Raw genomic sequence first — 14,626 nt, 5'->3', positions numbered from 1 at the left:
CTACACTCACACCAGTTTCCTTCAAATCTGGAAATGTTTTTGAAAATTTCAAGTATGTCAAAAAAGAGAGAAATGATTAGGTTCCTTAAGTTTATGTATCTCTGTAACTTAGCTAAGACTGTTCCAGCTAAGGACTCATGCCAATGCATACAAGAATCATAGAAGGTCCAAAGATGGTGGTGTAGATTACACCAGTTCGGATGCAGAACTCTGCACTGCTGCTGGAACAGGAGATCCTCCCGAAGGGGCAAACTGATTGGAGAACAGATGCTCATGCCCAGGAACTTGGGATACAATACTCTGAGCCAAATCTGGAGCCTATAGGATGACCTAGTCTTGATCTTCAGATCTCTGGGCAGGAGAGGTATCAGCAGAAAGGCATACAAGAGGTACACTCACAAATGTATCTGTGAGCGAGAGACGCCTTGCAAACTCCAGCGTGCAAAAGTTTACACATTCTTAGCAGTGGCAAAAGGGTAGATCCTGGGTGCTTCCCACTTGCGGAAAAGACCCTGCACCACCTCCAGTAGTAACTGTCAATCATGATCTGCAAGACGGCAATGGATTAGTTCTTCTGCTCTGCCATTCAGGGAACCCATCAGGTAGTGCGCCACCTGAAAAATCCCTTGGCAGTCCTGCCACTCCAACCTGCTTGTTACAGTACCACTTGGTGGTGGTGTTTTCCATGAGCACCTGCACCAGCTTTCCTTTGAAGGAGAACAGGATGAATTTCAACTCAAAGAGGATGGCGCTCAGCTCTAAAAGGTGGATATGTAATCTGGCCACTACCAGAGACCAGAAGCTTCTGATCTCTCAACATCCAAATTAGAAGCAATGCATCGGTGGCCACTGTGATATCCGGGGGGGATAAGGAGAGGGGCCTGACAGTGACTCAACTGCAGTCCCGCAGCCATGACTGCAGATTTTTTAAGTCTCCTCTGAAATCTGGACTGGATTGGAAAGATCTCCCTCATGTTGTGCCCACTGTGGCTTCAGATCACACTGCAGCCATCTGGTGTACTTGACCAACAGGAAGCAAGAGGCCATCAGTCCCAGCAGCCTCAGTTATTCTCTGTGAGATTCCGGAGCGTTATGCCCTCTCCACTCGGGGGAATAGGCAAGAAACTGCACTGTATCTAGAATGGCTCCAATGAAAGGGAGAGTGTTAGAAGGTGGTTCTGACACTATGGACCGCCCAGATTTTTCGCTTTTTGAGCACCTAATTGTTGAGCTTTTTCTGTGGGGGAGCCTCATAATCTGGGACTCACCCACAGTGAACTCATAAGGAAGCAGACTGCATGGAGATTTTACTGGTGTCCCCCTGGCTTGACTAGGCCGCTGCGCAGCAGCTGAAGTATGGGGCACCGTGCTGGTTACATGCAGACACAGGTGTACATGCGTGTGCACACGTGTAGGGGCTGCGCAGGGGCGATTCCTAGCGTGCGCAGTCCAGGAGCAGCTACAGAGTGAATGGCGTGGCCGGCTTATGCAGAATTGGGTGGTGACATGGAATAGGCTTTATACACTGGAAAGGAACATGCCAGGTAAAGTCAGTGTGTCTTACTGTGTTTTACTTCATTATTTCCCTATGGGGATGAGGGGCCCATGGCTAAAATGACTTCCACAAAGCCTACAGATTCCAGACACGCACTAATGTACAGTGTAGCAGATGTGAAAATAAGTATTCTGCTAAGTCCAAAGTCATATTTGTACTGCTTTTGGGTCGCCCAGAAATGTCATATTTCTCGGAGCCCCTGGCTGGGGTCTGGCCATAGCAGGTTAGATTAATAACCTTTCCTCCCAGAGCGAAGATCTTCCCTCCAAAGAGAAAAGATAGGTGGAGTTAAAAGCCAATCCATCAACTGCTGTCGCTGGGTGCCAGGCACCAGGTTGCCTCATGTTAAGGCAGTGAGGGTGGGGGGGAAGGGGGGTTGGAGTTGGGTTTCAGAGGCCACGTGGCCAGAGACACTAGACGACGCCAGGTTTGAACAACTCAGAGGCTGGACAAGGAGGAGGGAGCAGGGGCAGGGAAGTGATGCGTCGCTGTTTAATAGGACCCACAGAGACTTCCTGCCAGCCCCCTACTCAACTTTTAACAAGCATTTACAATGCAACGGTCTCAGCATTGCAAAAGTTAGAGCTATTGGCATTGTAAATGAACGCGAGTTTAAGGTCTTGACATTGTAAATGACAAGGTCTTTTTTTTATTTATGTTTTAAAAACCAAAAAATTAATAAAAGTCATTGTCATTTACAATGCCAATAGCTCAAAGTCGCGTAATGTGTATGGCAAACTACATTAGCCTCCCAACGAGTGCCCTTTCACTTAATGTTTTACAAATGAAAGCCCTGGCATTTTTTTTTTACAATTTAAGCAGTGGTGGTGTCCGTGTGTGCACGGCAGTGGTGGTGTCCCTGTGTGCACGGCAGTGGTGGTGTCCGTGTGTGCACGGCAGTGGTGGTGTCCGTGTGTGCACGGCAGTGGTGGTGTCCGTGTGTGCACGGCAGTGGTGGTGTCCGTGTGTGCACGGCAGTGGTGGTGTCCGTGTGTGCACGGCAGTGGTGGTGTCCGTGTGTGCACGGCAGTGGTGGTGTCCGTGTGTGCACGGCAGTGGTGGTGTCCGTGTGTGCACGGCAGTGGTGGTGTCCGTGTGTGCACGGCAGTGGTGGTGTCCGTGTGTGCACGGCAGTGGTGGTGTCCGTGTGTGCACGGCAGTGGTGGTGTCCGTGTGTGCACGGCAGTGGTGGTGTCCGTGTGTGCACGGCAGTGGTGGTGTCCGTGTGTGCACGGCAGTGGTGGTGTCCGTGTGTGCACGGCAGTGGTGGTGTCCGTGTGTGCACGGCAGTGGTGGTGTCCGTGTGTGCACGGCAGTGGTGGTGTCCGTGTGTGCACGGCAGTGGTGGTGTCCGTGTGTGCACGGCAGTGGTGGTGTCCGTGTGTGCACGGCAGTGGTGGTGTCCGTGTGTGCACGGCAGTGGTGGTGTCCGTGTGTGCACGGCAGTGGTGGTGTCCGTGTGTGCACGGCAGTGGTGGTGTCCGTGTGTGCACGGCAGTGGTGGTGTCCGTGTGTGCACGGCAGTGGTGGTGTCCGTGTGTGCACGGCAGTGGTGGTGTCCGTGTGTGCACGGCAGTGGTGGTGTCCGTGTGTGCACGGCAGTGGTGGTGTCCGTGTGTGCACGGCAGTGGTGGTGTCCGTGTGTGCACGGCAGTGGTGGTGTCCGTGTGTGCACGGCAGTGGTGGTGTCCGTGTGTGCACGGCAGTGGTGGTGTCCGTGTGTGCACGGCAGTGGTGGTGTCCGTGTGTGCACGGCAGTGGTGGTGTCCGTGTGTGCACGGCAGTGGTGGTGTCCGTGTGTGCACGGCAGTGGTGGTGTCCGTGTGTGCACGGCAGTGGTGGTGTCCGTGTGTGCACGGCAGTGGTGGTGTCCGTGTGTGCACGGCAGTGGTGGTGTCCGTGTGTGCACGGCAGTGGTGGTGTCCGTGTGTGCACGGCAGTGGTGGTGTCCGTGTGTGCACGGCAGTGGTGGTGTCCGTGTGTGCACGGCAGTGGTGGTGTCCGTGTGTGTATGGCAGTGGTGTTGTCCCGACCAGGCTTGAAAAGAACTGGCGGAGCTATTGCGCGGGCCCAACTGGAGAAGCACAGGGTTCTGGAAGTCGAGTCCGAAATGCATGTGCAGTGTCCAGCGCCAAGAAACCCTCCTGGGTATAAGAGTGCTTACAAAAGCCAAATGAATATATAAAGTCTTGAATATCCACGAGTTGGCGGCCGTAGGCCAGGGACGAGGTACCCTGGCAGAGTATCAGTGGGTGCCAGGGCTGCAGCTGCAGAGGGTGCGCAGGAGAGGGCTGGTGTTCATACGTAGCGCTGCGGGCGGGGTTCAGCGTTGCAGGCAAGCAGTGACACCAGGAGGCTGCAGCACAGGTGCACCGGGCGTGCTGCGTGCGGGGTTCAGCAATGGCAGGCAAGCAGTGACACCAGGAGGCTGCAGCACAGGTGCACGGGCGTGCTGCGGGCGGGGTTCAGCGCTGCAGGCAAGCAGTGATACTCGGAGGCTGCAGCACAGGTGCACGGGCGTGCTGCGGGCGGGGTTCAGCGCTGCAGGCAAGCAGTGATACTCGGAGGCTGCAGCATAGGTGCACGGGGCGTGCTGCGGGCGGGGATCAGCACTGCAGGCAGGCAAGCAGTGATACCCGGAGGCTGCAGCATAGGTGCACGGGCGTGCTGCGGGCGGGGTTCAGCGCTGCAGGCAAGCAGTGACACCCGTAGGCTGCAGACCAGGTGCACGGGGCGTGCTGCGGGCGGGGTTCAGCCGCAGGCGTTGGACAGCTCAAGGTACTGCAGGCCATGAATGGGGCTCATTGATGCTAAACCGGCTCTCCAGGCACGCCTGCAATCAGCAACCCAAACATTAAAGTGGTTGCCACATAGCCGGAAGACCCGGCTCTACCAGTCCTCGGACCTGGCTTAATATATTGTTTCCCCACAGGACAAAGAGCGTGCGGTCTGCCAGGCACAGAAATAGCCATGTACCCGGTTACTTCGCACAGTCACTTCAAAAAACCGAGGTAAACACACTGGGAGCGCGTGGACATCTCTCTCTACACACCCAGGCCGTGCATCGTGAGGCTCACCAAAGGGTGCGGTGGTCGAAATACCGATTCTACCTCTACTCTGGTCGCTGTAGGGGTGGCTCACCTCGGAGGACAAGACCATCTCCATGCCCATTCAGTCATTGGCGCCTCTCTCAAAGCGCGGTGCTCGTGGTGTAAGAGGAAGGGGGCACGTGCTCATTCCAAGACACAACCCGCTGAGGAATTTGCAGAACGGTTCCTATACAATTTTGAGGGGAAAACATTTTAAAACTAAATCAATCTAATTTTCTCTTAATTATAACAGTAAGAATTATTACAACTGTTTGCAATCCGTTTCAACCAATCTACAGACAGTAGCTTAACAGAGACGCAGATCAGCGGACCTCCTACTTCGCCAGTTTCTCCGCACAACATGATCCCCCAGTCTTTATTACTTTGCCCCCTGTGCTCAGCGGGGTTCACACCCTCCTCCGTCTGCCTAGACACGTGATGTGCGGGAACCTAAAGACTAACCCAGCCTCGCAGGGACTGGGGCAGGCCAGAGCCGCTGCACCGGTCTGAGCAGGGATTCAGTGGGCTGCATGGGGACAGGCCGTGTGCTACTGAAGGGTACTTCTGCCGGGTAAGGACGGGTTAGAGCAGAGACCCCATGCCACAGAGAAGACACGCTTTTATTAACTGTCCACTCATTCTGCCCCATCCTCCCCGAAGAGGACCCTGCCTTGCCTCTCTGCGCCCTGCCACAGAAAAGAAAGACTGCAAGTAAACATACAATGGAATCTTTCTTCCCCCACCTCTCAACATCATAGACCTCTGCCCCAGTGAGAGAACACATCAGCAAGAACCCCATGGATCCAGCCACACTCAGGCAGGCGTGTGTGTGTTATCAGCGCCGCGCGCTGGAATGCAGACTCCCCTTGCATACCAGCAGGCGCGCGTCACCATCCGGGCTGCATTCGCATGCTCTGGATACAAGACCTGGCCGCGCGCACAACGTTATCCTATGGGGAAACGCTGCGCGCGGCCAGGTCTTGTCTCACTTCGGCGTCTCAGACTGCTGAGACGCCGACAATAGTTCTCTGGCGAGAACGCGCTTTCAGCGCGTTATAGCCGAGCCCTAAAAAGTACTTGCACAGGAAGAGAAGCTCTCTTTGGGGTGTGGTCTGCGGAGGCGAAAGGTGCTGGAGCCTGGTGCAATGGGCAGTTGGAAGGAGAGATCCCCTGACTGCCCCTCAGGGCACTAACAGCGCCAGAAGAAGAGCCCAGGACCGGTGCGCAGAAGAAGAGGCCTCTGCACAGGGAGAAGAGAGGCGCAGGAGGAGAGCCAGGCGAAAGGCTGGCGCAGGGAGCCAGTGCAGACCGCTCCCTGCAGAATGCACCCTCTTGGAGACCCGGAGGGGGAAGGAGTGCTCCCAGTGGCTGTGGGGCGCCGCCAGGAGCAAGAAGACGTGAAAATGGGGCAGATCGGACCTCCAGGGGCTGAGATATGGCCACCAGAAAATGAGCGACCTTTGACTTGTGGCCCCCTGATGGCTAAGCGCGTGAGGCTCCGCCGCCGGTCCAGAACAGGTCCCTGGGTTGGGTCAGGTCCCGGGGACTGCCCTCCAACGTGAAGAGTCTGCGGGGTCCCCGGCTGGGACCGGAAAAGGAAGGAGGAGCCAGGGGCCCGGGTGGGACCAGCCCCCCGACCAAAGCACGGAGCGGCCGGGTGTGGGCTCCCTGTGTCGCATACCCTTACCCGGGGGTCCGGGTGGGACCGGGCCCCCCACCGAGGCCCCAGAAAGCGGCAGGAGCTTGAAGCGCCCCATGATGCCTTGCAAGGCATGAGGAATGGATTGTTTTTGGCTAAGTCCCACCTAAGTTTCTTGAAGAGTTAAAAAGAATAACCCCTCAACTCTCAGCGAAGATTGCATTACCTCCTAGGCTGGAACTTTTGTTCTACAGCTGGGGGTTCATTGAGAAGTGCATCAAAGATTGAAGGGCTGAGTTGGAGATGTCTCGAGAAGGGCATCCCCTGGAGGTGAAATGGCGTAATTGCACTGAAATGCATTTATTAATGGTTATTTCTTTTGGAAGGACTGATGTTCAATGTGAAGTACTGGTGTAAGGTGATGTCACAAGCAAAGTGGATTTAAGTGGCTAGACACTCCTGCTAGGGTGTCCGACGGTATTCACAACTTAATCCTGTGATCATCTGTGATGCCTTTAGGGGCTGTAATTGCAATACATTTTTAATGATATCCAAATGTGCGGAGTACTGTCATTCTAAAGTGTGCATAAAGATGTAGTCTTGCTGCTGCGCTTAGGTGAAGACCCCAGACTGTTAGCCCTTAAGATATAGAGGTGTATACTTTAGGGTCAGTAGGAGATGCTTGGTCAGGGTCATGTGTCACCAAGGCAGGTGTATCCCTGTTTAACGCTTGTTGAGGTAATGGGAGGGGGACGCCACTGGGATGGAGCCAGTGCGCAGGGCCCTCGCTCCAGGATAGGTTTAACTAATTGCATTGGGGGCAAGATGATGTGCATACATGGGAGTGGTGGTACTAGACCCCACCCCCCTGCGGGAGGGGTGGAGATGTTATGCAATGTCACAAAGTAATTCCAACAGCTTATGTAGGTTTGTAAATTGGTGTTTAGTTTTGAGTGGTGTGTGTGTTTAATAAATTTACTCTTACTTTTATAAAGCAAAGTACAGACTGGACAATCAATTATTGAGTGTTATTTTTGAGCACCTGCAAATGGCGATTACTAGCCCACACCACCTCCCTTGAGTAAGCCTCAGACTGCTCTGCAACGCTACCCTCTGAGAGTCAGGCGCTGCCCTAGGGTGTTTGGTTCACAGTGAAGGACAAATGTGTCATGTTATTTGTGCAGGCCTCACAGATGCTGCCTCGTTTTCCAACAGAGAGTATGTGAAGGAGACCAGTATTACTTAGCCACATTGATCCACGACCCCTAGGATGTCAGGTGGTTTGTAGTAGAGTGGAGGAGGCAGACTACTGCCTGGCGCGAACACGCGTTCAACAACCACTCAGCGAGGTAGGGAAAGACTGAACCTCTGACATCTGAGAATGTGCTGCTAACACTCCCATCACTTTTGTCAACACCTCAGGGGTGCTGGGAAGGCCAAAGGTGATCACAGTGAAGTGAAAATAGTCACCTGCCTACCATGAACCGCAGGTATTGTTTGTGGGCTCGTAGAAGGGGGATGTTAAAAAGTGTCCTGCAAGTTAAGCTCTACCATCCAGCCTCCAGTGTTGTGAATAGACAGGACCTTGGCTAGGGTGAGCAACTTGAACTTGTGTTTCCACAGAAAGGCACCGAAAAGGCAAAGATCTAAAATGGGAAAGAGACCCTCTTCCTTTTTTGGCACCTGGAAGTAGAAGGAATAACAACTACAACCAACTTCTGCACTGGTATCCTGTGAGAAAGTGGCTCTATATGTACTGGACCAAAGTAAGGTACAGTGTGTATAGAGACCACAAACCCCAGAGGTATAACAGAGGTTAAAGTCAGGGCTGACCTTACTCTCAGAAGTGGTAGCTTGGGGACATTGTAAAGCATTTGTTGTACACACTCAGTCAGCAAAAGGTTTCACACATGACTGAACTACAGGCCAATTGTTTTTATTTAAAAGATATAGTAGTTTTATTTTTAGAACCAACAGGTATCAAAATATACGTTTCTCAATTATGAGTGATTTCAGGTAATTACTTTGCAGAAAAGAAACAACTTTGTAAACACAACAGGTACAGGGGGCGCAGTAGGCAACACACTTCTAAACACAATTTAACATTGAGCTCAATGGGTTTTTCTACAAAAATCCAGTTGATTACTTTGCAGATTACTTTAGTAATTCTAGGACTGGATCCTAGATTCAGTCCTGGGGTCTAAGCTGAAAACAGTTGAGTAAAAACGTTTTGGTTATTGCAATGATTTTTAAGGAATATAAAGGTATTTTAAAAGTTCACAGAAAAGCAGACAATAGATTCCTAAGAAGAAAATTCAGGTTACTAGTAAACCCGGTTAGGATTACTTTGGCGGTTCAGTACTGGGCTACAAGGTACAGTACTGGCTTCTCTCCTGATCACAGGTGAGTACTTCGGAATTCGGTATTCGGCTGATTTTATAGGAATATTTTAGAGTTTCAAAACTACACACACAAAAGATTTTTCGAGTCAAACCAGTCAATGTTATCCTATGGCAGGAAAGTGAGTTATCGATTACCAGGCGAGTACTCGACTGGTGAAGTTAAGGTTCTAGGCATAGACTCAGGGGTCCTTTAGGGTCAGGTGGGTACAGTTGGTACACCCTCAGCGGCACAGGGGCAGCCTGGTGCAGAGGTAGTTAGGCCCAATGTTATCCAATGGAGGGGAGGGGGCCTTCGGTTGGTGGCTGCAAGCAAGCAGGCCACGCGGCTGTGGGAGCTGAGCTCCTGGTCACTTACTCCGGGCAAGTGGGGAAGTAGAGTAGGGTAGTAGTTGCACTTCCAGCGGCACTCTGGCGGCTGGGTGCTCTTGAGCCGGCGGGCGCCCAATGTTATTCAATGGGAAAGGTAAAAAGGGAACAAAGGCTGCAGACTCAGGGACGGAGATTCTTCAGGTGCCACCACTACTTTGAGAGGTAAGTTGGGATCTTGGAAAAGAGGTGACTATCCCAAAGGAGGGCATAGGCGGCCATGGGGCACCGGGTGCAGGGGTATCTTTGGGTGTCGGGAATCTTACCCTTGGCTGGTCGCAGTTGGTAGGGGTCCAGATTCTGTGGCTGCAGGCGTCGTCGAGGAGGGTCTTTGGGCACTGGACTTCGGGTCCCAGTCGCCAGGGGGACGTCCGTGTGGTCTTGGATCACTCGGGCACAGGCCTGGGTTGGCGGGTGCAGAGTGGGCTGGATTCACGGTTCCTGGCTGGCACCTGGGGTGTTACTGTTGGAGCAGAGCCTCTGCTCATGGGAGTCCCAGTCTGTTAGATGGTCAAGGCCGGCAGGTCCTCCAGGTTGTCCAAGGTTGCTGTCCGCAGGAGTCGCCGGGATTTAGCAGGTGCAGGTTCCAGGATCGACAGGCCAGTAGGGCTGGGGCCAAGTCAGTGGGTGTCGTCCAGTTGTTAGCAGCTGCACGGTGGGTCTTCTTGATCTTCTTTCTTCTTTTCATATCGGGGTCTGAGGAAGGAAGGTTCAGGGAGACCCTAAATACTGAATTTAGGGGCGTTACAGGTAGGGCAAGGGCAGGGACCAATAGGTCCCTGTCCTGGGGTGGGTACACCCCCTAGTCTGCTCCTCTCCTGTGGGAGGGGGCAGGAACCTAGCTGGGCAGGGCTCCCCATCTTCAAGATGGCCGGAGCCTGGGGTCGTGCTTCACGTCGCCTCTCCCACCTGAGGTGTGGGGTTGGCACAGACTGGCCCCCCCCCCTTCCTGACGTAGGGTTTCCCGCCAGAGTGGGGGTCAGAACTGGTGGGGGCCAGTTGCTGGGTACAGCAAATGGTCTGGAGAAGCTCACAAGTAGGCCTTTGAAGCTTCCCCCTGCTCATCCTGGGGGAGAAGACCTAGTACCTCTCCCAACATGTGCATTGTTGCAGGCCCAGGAGAGCGGGGGGCTCTTCACCCAGGGATCCAGCAACAAGTCTGCTGTGTGGCAGCCTAGGCAGCCTCTCAGTCCAGACGTGGATTGTAGGTTAGGTTTCAGGGGGCATCTCCAAGATGCCCTCTGGTGCATTTTACATTAAATCTCACACTGGCATCAGTGCGGGTTTAATGTGCTGAAAAGTTTGATACCAAACTTCTCAGTCTTCAGTGAAGCCATCATGGTGCTTTGGAGTTCGTAATGACGACCTCCCAGCACCATATACTCTTAATGGCAGCACTGCACTTACAGTGCCCAGGAATGGCCCTGGGTACTGTAGGGGCACAGGGCTCATGCACCTGTGCCCATACCACTGGCATAGGGCACCCAGCTAGAGGGGTGAATGATGTATGCCAGGGCAATGGGGTTGTGGGCATGGCACACATCTAAACTCTGTTTAGTTCTGTACTTAGACACTCAGCCTGCAAAGGAAGTGTGTGGGTGTCAGGGTACAGGGGCCCTAAGGGTGGCACAATAAGTGCTGCAGCCGTTAGGGGTCTTCTCTGGTCACCATGCCCTGGGTACCTAGGGTACCATTTACTAGAGGCGGACAGGTGGCCAGAGATGCCAACTGGGTTTTGTTTCAACATAGCTTTAGGGAAGGAACACAGGCCCTGGGCACCTGGTTGACAGGAGTCCAGGGCACCTGGTTGGCAGGAGCCCAGGGCACACTCAGTCAAAGCACATCAGCAGTTCGGAAAAAAGTGGGGAAATACCAATGCAAGAAAGATGGCACTTTCTCACATATCCTTATGGTTTTATGGCCTGCATTTTCTACTGCAAGAGCACCAGGTAATCCTCAGTCAGAGGATGGTGGAAGGTGCAGTAGGGTCTCAAGAAATGGTAAAGCATAAACCGCTTAATTTACAGAACTCAATCGCCCAAAAAGGTATCACCTGCTACCCTGGTAGAAAGAGTGTTTGTTTGCCATCAAGAGCATGCTGAAGAGGTTTGGGAGGGGCGGCTACTGGGGAGCGGACGACCCGGGTCGCATGCTGTCTCAGTTGCCCTCTCCTGTGGGAAACCGTGGAAAGAAAAAGGCTGGGGTGATTGTTGCACCGCCTAGAGCCGCTGGGAACTTTGAAAGCCCTACCATAGCTATGGAGGGGGCGAAACTACTTGTGAGCCTGGCACTGTGGACCCGAAAGGCCCAGGGAGTGCGTTTGTAAAGCTCAAGGGAAGAGTCTGCTTTAATAATAAAAAGTGGGGAGCCATCAAAATGCATGTCCTTAAGACTGGCCTGAACGTATCCAGAGCAGCCAGTGGACAGCATCCAGGTGTGCCTACAAATGGTCCTGTCAAAGGAGTCAGAGGTATCCAGTCTACAGCAGATGGTGACTTGGCTGTACCACGACCACAAGATTCTTGCCTATCCTGGGACCATGGGTAATACTTGGGCAACGGGGGGTCACATGGCATGAGAGCAGCAGCCTAAAAGGCTGCTGGCATTCACTGAGTAAAAGGCCACACTTTTTAGAGGAAAAAGCAGCATATCAAGTCGCTATCTTCTTTGATTCCCTGTCAGTGGGGAGGTAATGGGAACAAAGTCTAAGTTTACTCTACAGGTCAAAGCCTGCATCACACAGGTCTCAGTAGTGGGGCGCTGTTTGAAGAAAGATAGATCGCACAGAGCAGGGTGAGGGCGTCTGGCGACGCACAATTGTCCCTGTACAGGATGTGGCCGAAGTACTTAAGAGCATATCTATAAGAGCCTCATGGAATGAAAGTAAGGGCTCAGAACTCGACTGGCCAGATTGCAAGAGCTCCGCCAGAACACTCAATTTTATCTTCATGAGTGGGATTTGCAGATCAAGAACCTATGCCACCTTTTTCATAACCACAGCAAAGGAGGCGCTGTCTTCCATGGCAGGCACTGAAGGGGAACTAATACAATATCTGGGGCATCTTGGAGGCACTTGTGACGGCTGTCATCTAGGTAAGGCTGAGCAATCCGAGCCACAGCATCATAAATCCCATTATCTGAACCTGTGCCAAATAAAGAATGGAAGACATGAGCCCTTCAAGCAGGTACAGGCACTCTGTCTGAATCAGAAGGGCGGTAAAGAGGTTGCGCTCAGATAAAGGAGTGTGTGGCCTCGGTCAGGTAGGCCTCACCTAAGCACTGGAAACCAATATGTGTTGGCAGTAATCTGGAGTTGATGGCGCAGACATGGGGTCAGTGGATTGCAGTCCTGTGTGGGTTGTTTCGCCAAGGAGGAATCCAGTACGGAAGTCCACCCTCCTTGTAGTAACCCTTTGGTAGAAAAGGGATACAAATCTTGTGGCTGCCCTTCTGTACAAATGCAAAAACAATAATTGATGGACAGAATGCAGAACAATTTCATACATTCACCCCAGTAGAGAGATCTGGGCCTAAATCCATCATTATTTTGCTCACCATGCCATTCCAGTTTGAACCCAGCCATATGCAAATCAGTCTTGACCCTGTGCCCAATGGGAACAGTCCAGCCCACACTGCCTGGCCAGGTCCTCCCTGGACTGGAAACAAGCATCCTAGGACCGGTTTCGGGGTTTCACCCCTGTTCAGGCAGGATAGCTTGACTCCAGTGGCATGGAGAGCACGGGACCCAGGTCTGGGCATACTCGTTCCACTCAAGGTGACAAATACAAAAACAACAATTGATAGACAGAATGCAGAACAATGTCATACATTAACCCCAGTACAGAGATCTGGGCCCAAATCCATCGTTTTTTTGCTCACCATGCCATTCCAGTTTGAACCCAGCTAAGGAATGATGATGATGATGTGGGGTGAGTGTCTGAAACGTTTCAGCACTCGGTCCATCATCTCCTTGTGGTTGCTTTGTTCACCCTAGGTTGGCAGGGTATGCCCAGACGTGGGTCCTTTGATAACTTTGCCACTGGAATCAAACTAGCCTGGCTGATGAAGGGTGTTACCCAGAAACCGGTCCCAGGATGCTTGTTTCCGGTTCAGGGAAGACCGGGCTTGGCAGTTCGGGCTGGACTGTTCCCATGAGGCACAGGATCAAGACTGATTTGCATATGGATGGGCCTGAACTGAGGTGGCAAAGTGAGCTAAAGAATCATGATGGATTCAACCCAGATCTGTGACTGGGGGTGAGTGTTTGAAATGTTTCAGCACTCTGTCCATTATCTCCTTGTGTTTGCTCTGCCCTTCTGTACAAACCTGGGGCAGAATAAAGGGGAAATGCTCCAGTCATGATGCACATTCTACAGACCCACGTGGCACACATCCCTCAAAAGGACATCCTCGTTCTACACTTGATGTAACGAACAGCATTAATGGCCCCTGACACCAGTACTGTGATGTTGCACCCTGCAACAGCTTCAGTGTGAGGGATGTGCTTATCCACCACCTGGTGATTCCAGGCACGTATGTTTTCTTTAGCCTTCAGAACCAAAATAGTTATGTATAAATAATGCTATTTCTTTTCATTTTTTAAAACTTTTTAAAGCTACTGCAAAGATTTACATCAACCCACAAACGGAGGCTGATTTGGAGTAAGTCTAGTCTATCTCCTAGGTTTGATCGGAGAATGCCTACTCAATCGTGTTGTATGCTTGCCTAAAATTCTATGGCATTTCACTTGAAATCATGTTTACCTCCACCTCCCCAGCTTCCAAAAACCCTTTGAAAAATTCAAAGGTGACTGAAGGCATTATTCTAGAAAAATAAGACCAGATTTGCCAAATGGGGATAACATGTGTTGGGTATTAAAATGGTCTTCCTTTTAACTGTAAATTTAGCCTAACTACATAGTGCAGAATATAACATACCTGCATACACTTATATAGTGTATTTGTTCAAAGAAATATAGGGGATACTTTGTAAGGTACAATTTGCAACACACAACAGCAAATACATTTAAATATTAAAAAAGAACTCACCAAATTTGTGCACCACCCACAGTTTGGTCCTGCTTGTATACATTCTCCACAAGACTTTGCATTTGCTTTTAGACATTCACTACCACCTGTTTGGAAGGAGAAAATGTATGTTTCAACTTCTAAGCCCTGACAGATGAAAATGAGAGCTAAAATATCAACAGTATATAGTCCAAGTATAATGGACAGCATAAGTATATATCAACATGAGTAGAATTACACAAGAGGAAATAAAATAATTTACCATCAAAATAGCACTGAATCAACTTGGTCTCAGACATGTTATACCATTAACAAACTCAATTATATGCTTTTATGGACATATGTACTAGGCAAGCTTGTTGGTATGCACAGGCGTCCCAGTCTTCTCTTTCCCCAAGTTGAGGGAGATTTGCCATTGCGATCAGGTGGGGATTATTCCACCAGTCTACACTAGGCTGGCAACTTGTAGATCTGCCGGTCCTTCACAGATAGTGACCAATTCACACACTGCCATATAGAGTCTGCAACACAGCAACTTGTCGATCAGT

The 14,626-nt window shown here is 51.5% G+C and overlaps 1 protein-coding gene across 2 annotated transcripts in view; it reads right to left on the bottom strand.

Annotated features, from left to right (window-relative positions):
* LOC144784513 (integrin beta-1-like) overlaps nucleotides 1-14,626 on the bottom strand; it is a 423,772-nt gene that overhangs the window by 299,594 nt on the left and 109,552 nt on the right. For both annotated transcript variants that reach the window (XM_078663338.1, XM_078663337.1), the window contains exon 3: nucleotides 14,100-14,185. In XM_078663338.1, coding sequence (XP_078519464.1) covers nucleotides 14,100-14,185 — 86 coding nt within the window. The remainder of the gene's footprint in view (nucleotides 1-14,099; nucleotides 14,186-14,626) is intronic.

Source organism: Lissotriton helveticus, chromosome 10 (genome assembly GCF_964261635.1).
Source record: "Lissotriton helveticus chromosome 10, aLisHel1.1, whole genome shotgun sequence".
Taxonomy (NCBI): Eukaryota; Metazoa; Chordata; class Amphibia; order Caudata; family Salamandridae; genus Lissotriton; species Lissotriton helveticus.
Note: the sequence above shows the minus strand (reverse complement) of the source record. Positions and strands in the feature narration are given on the sequence as shown.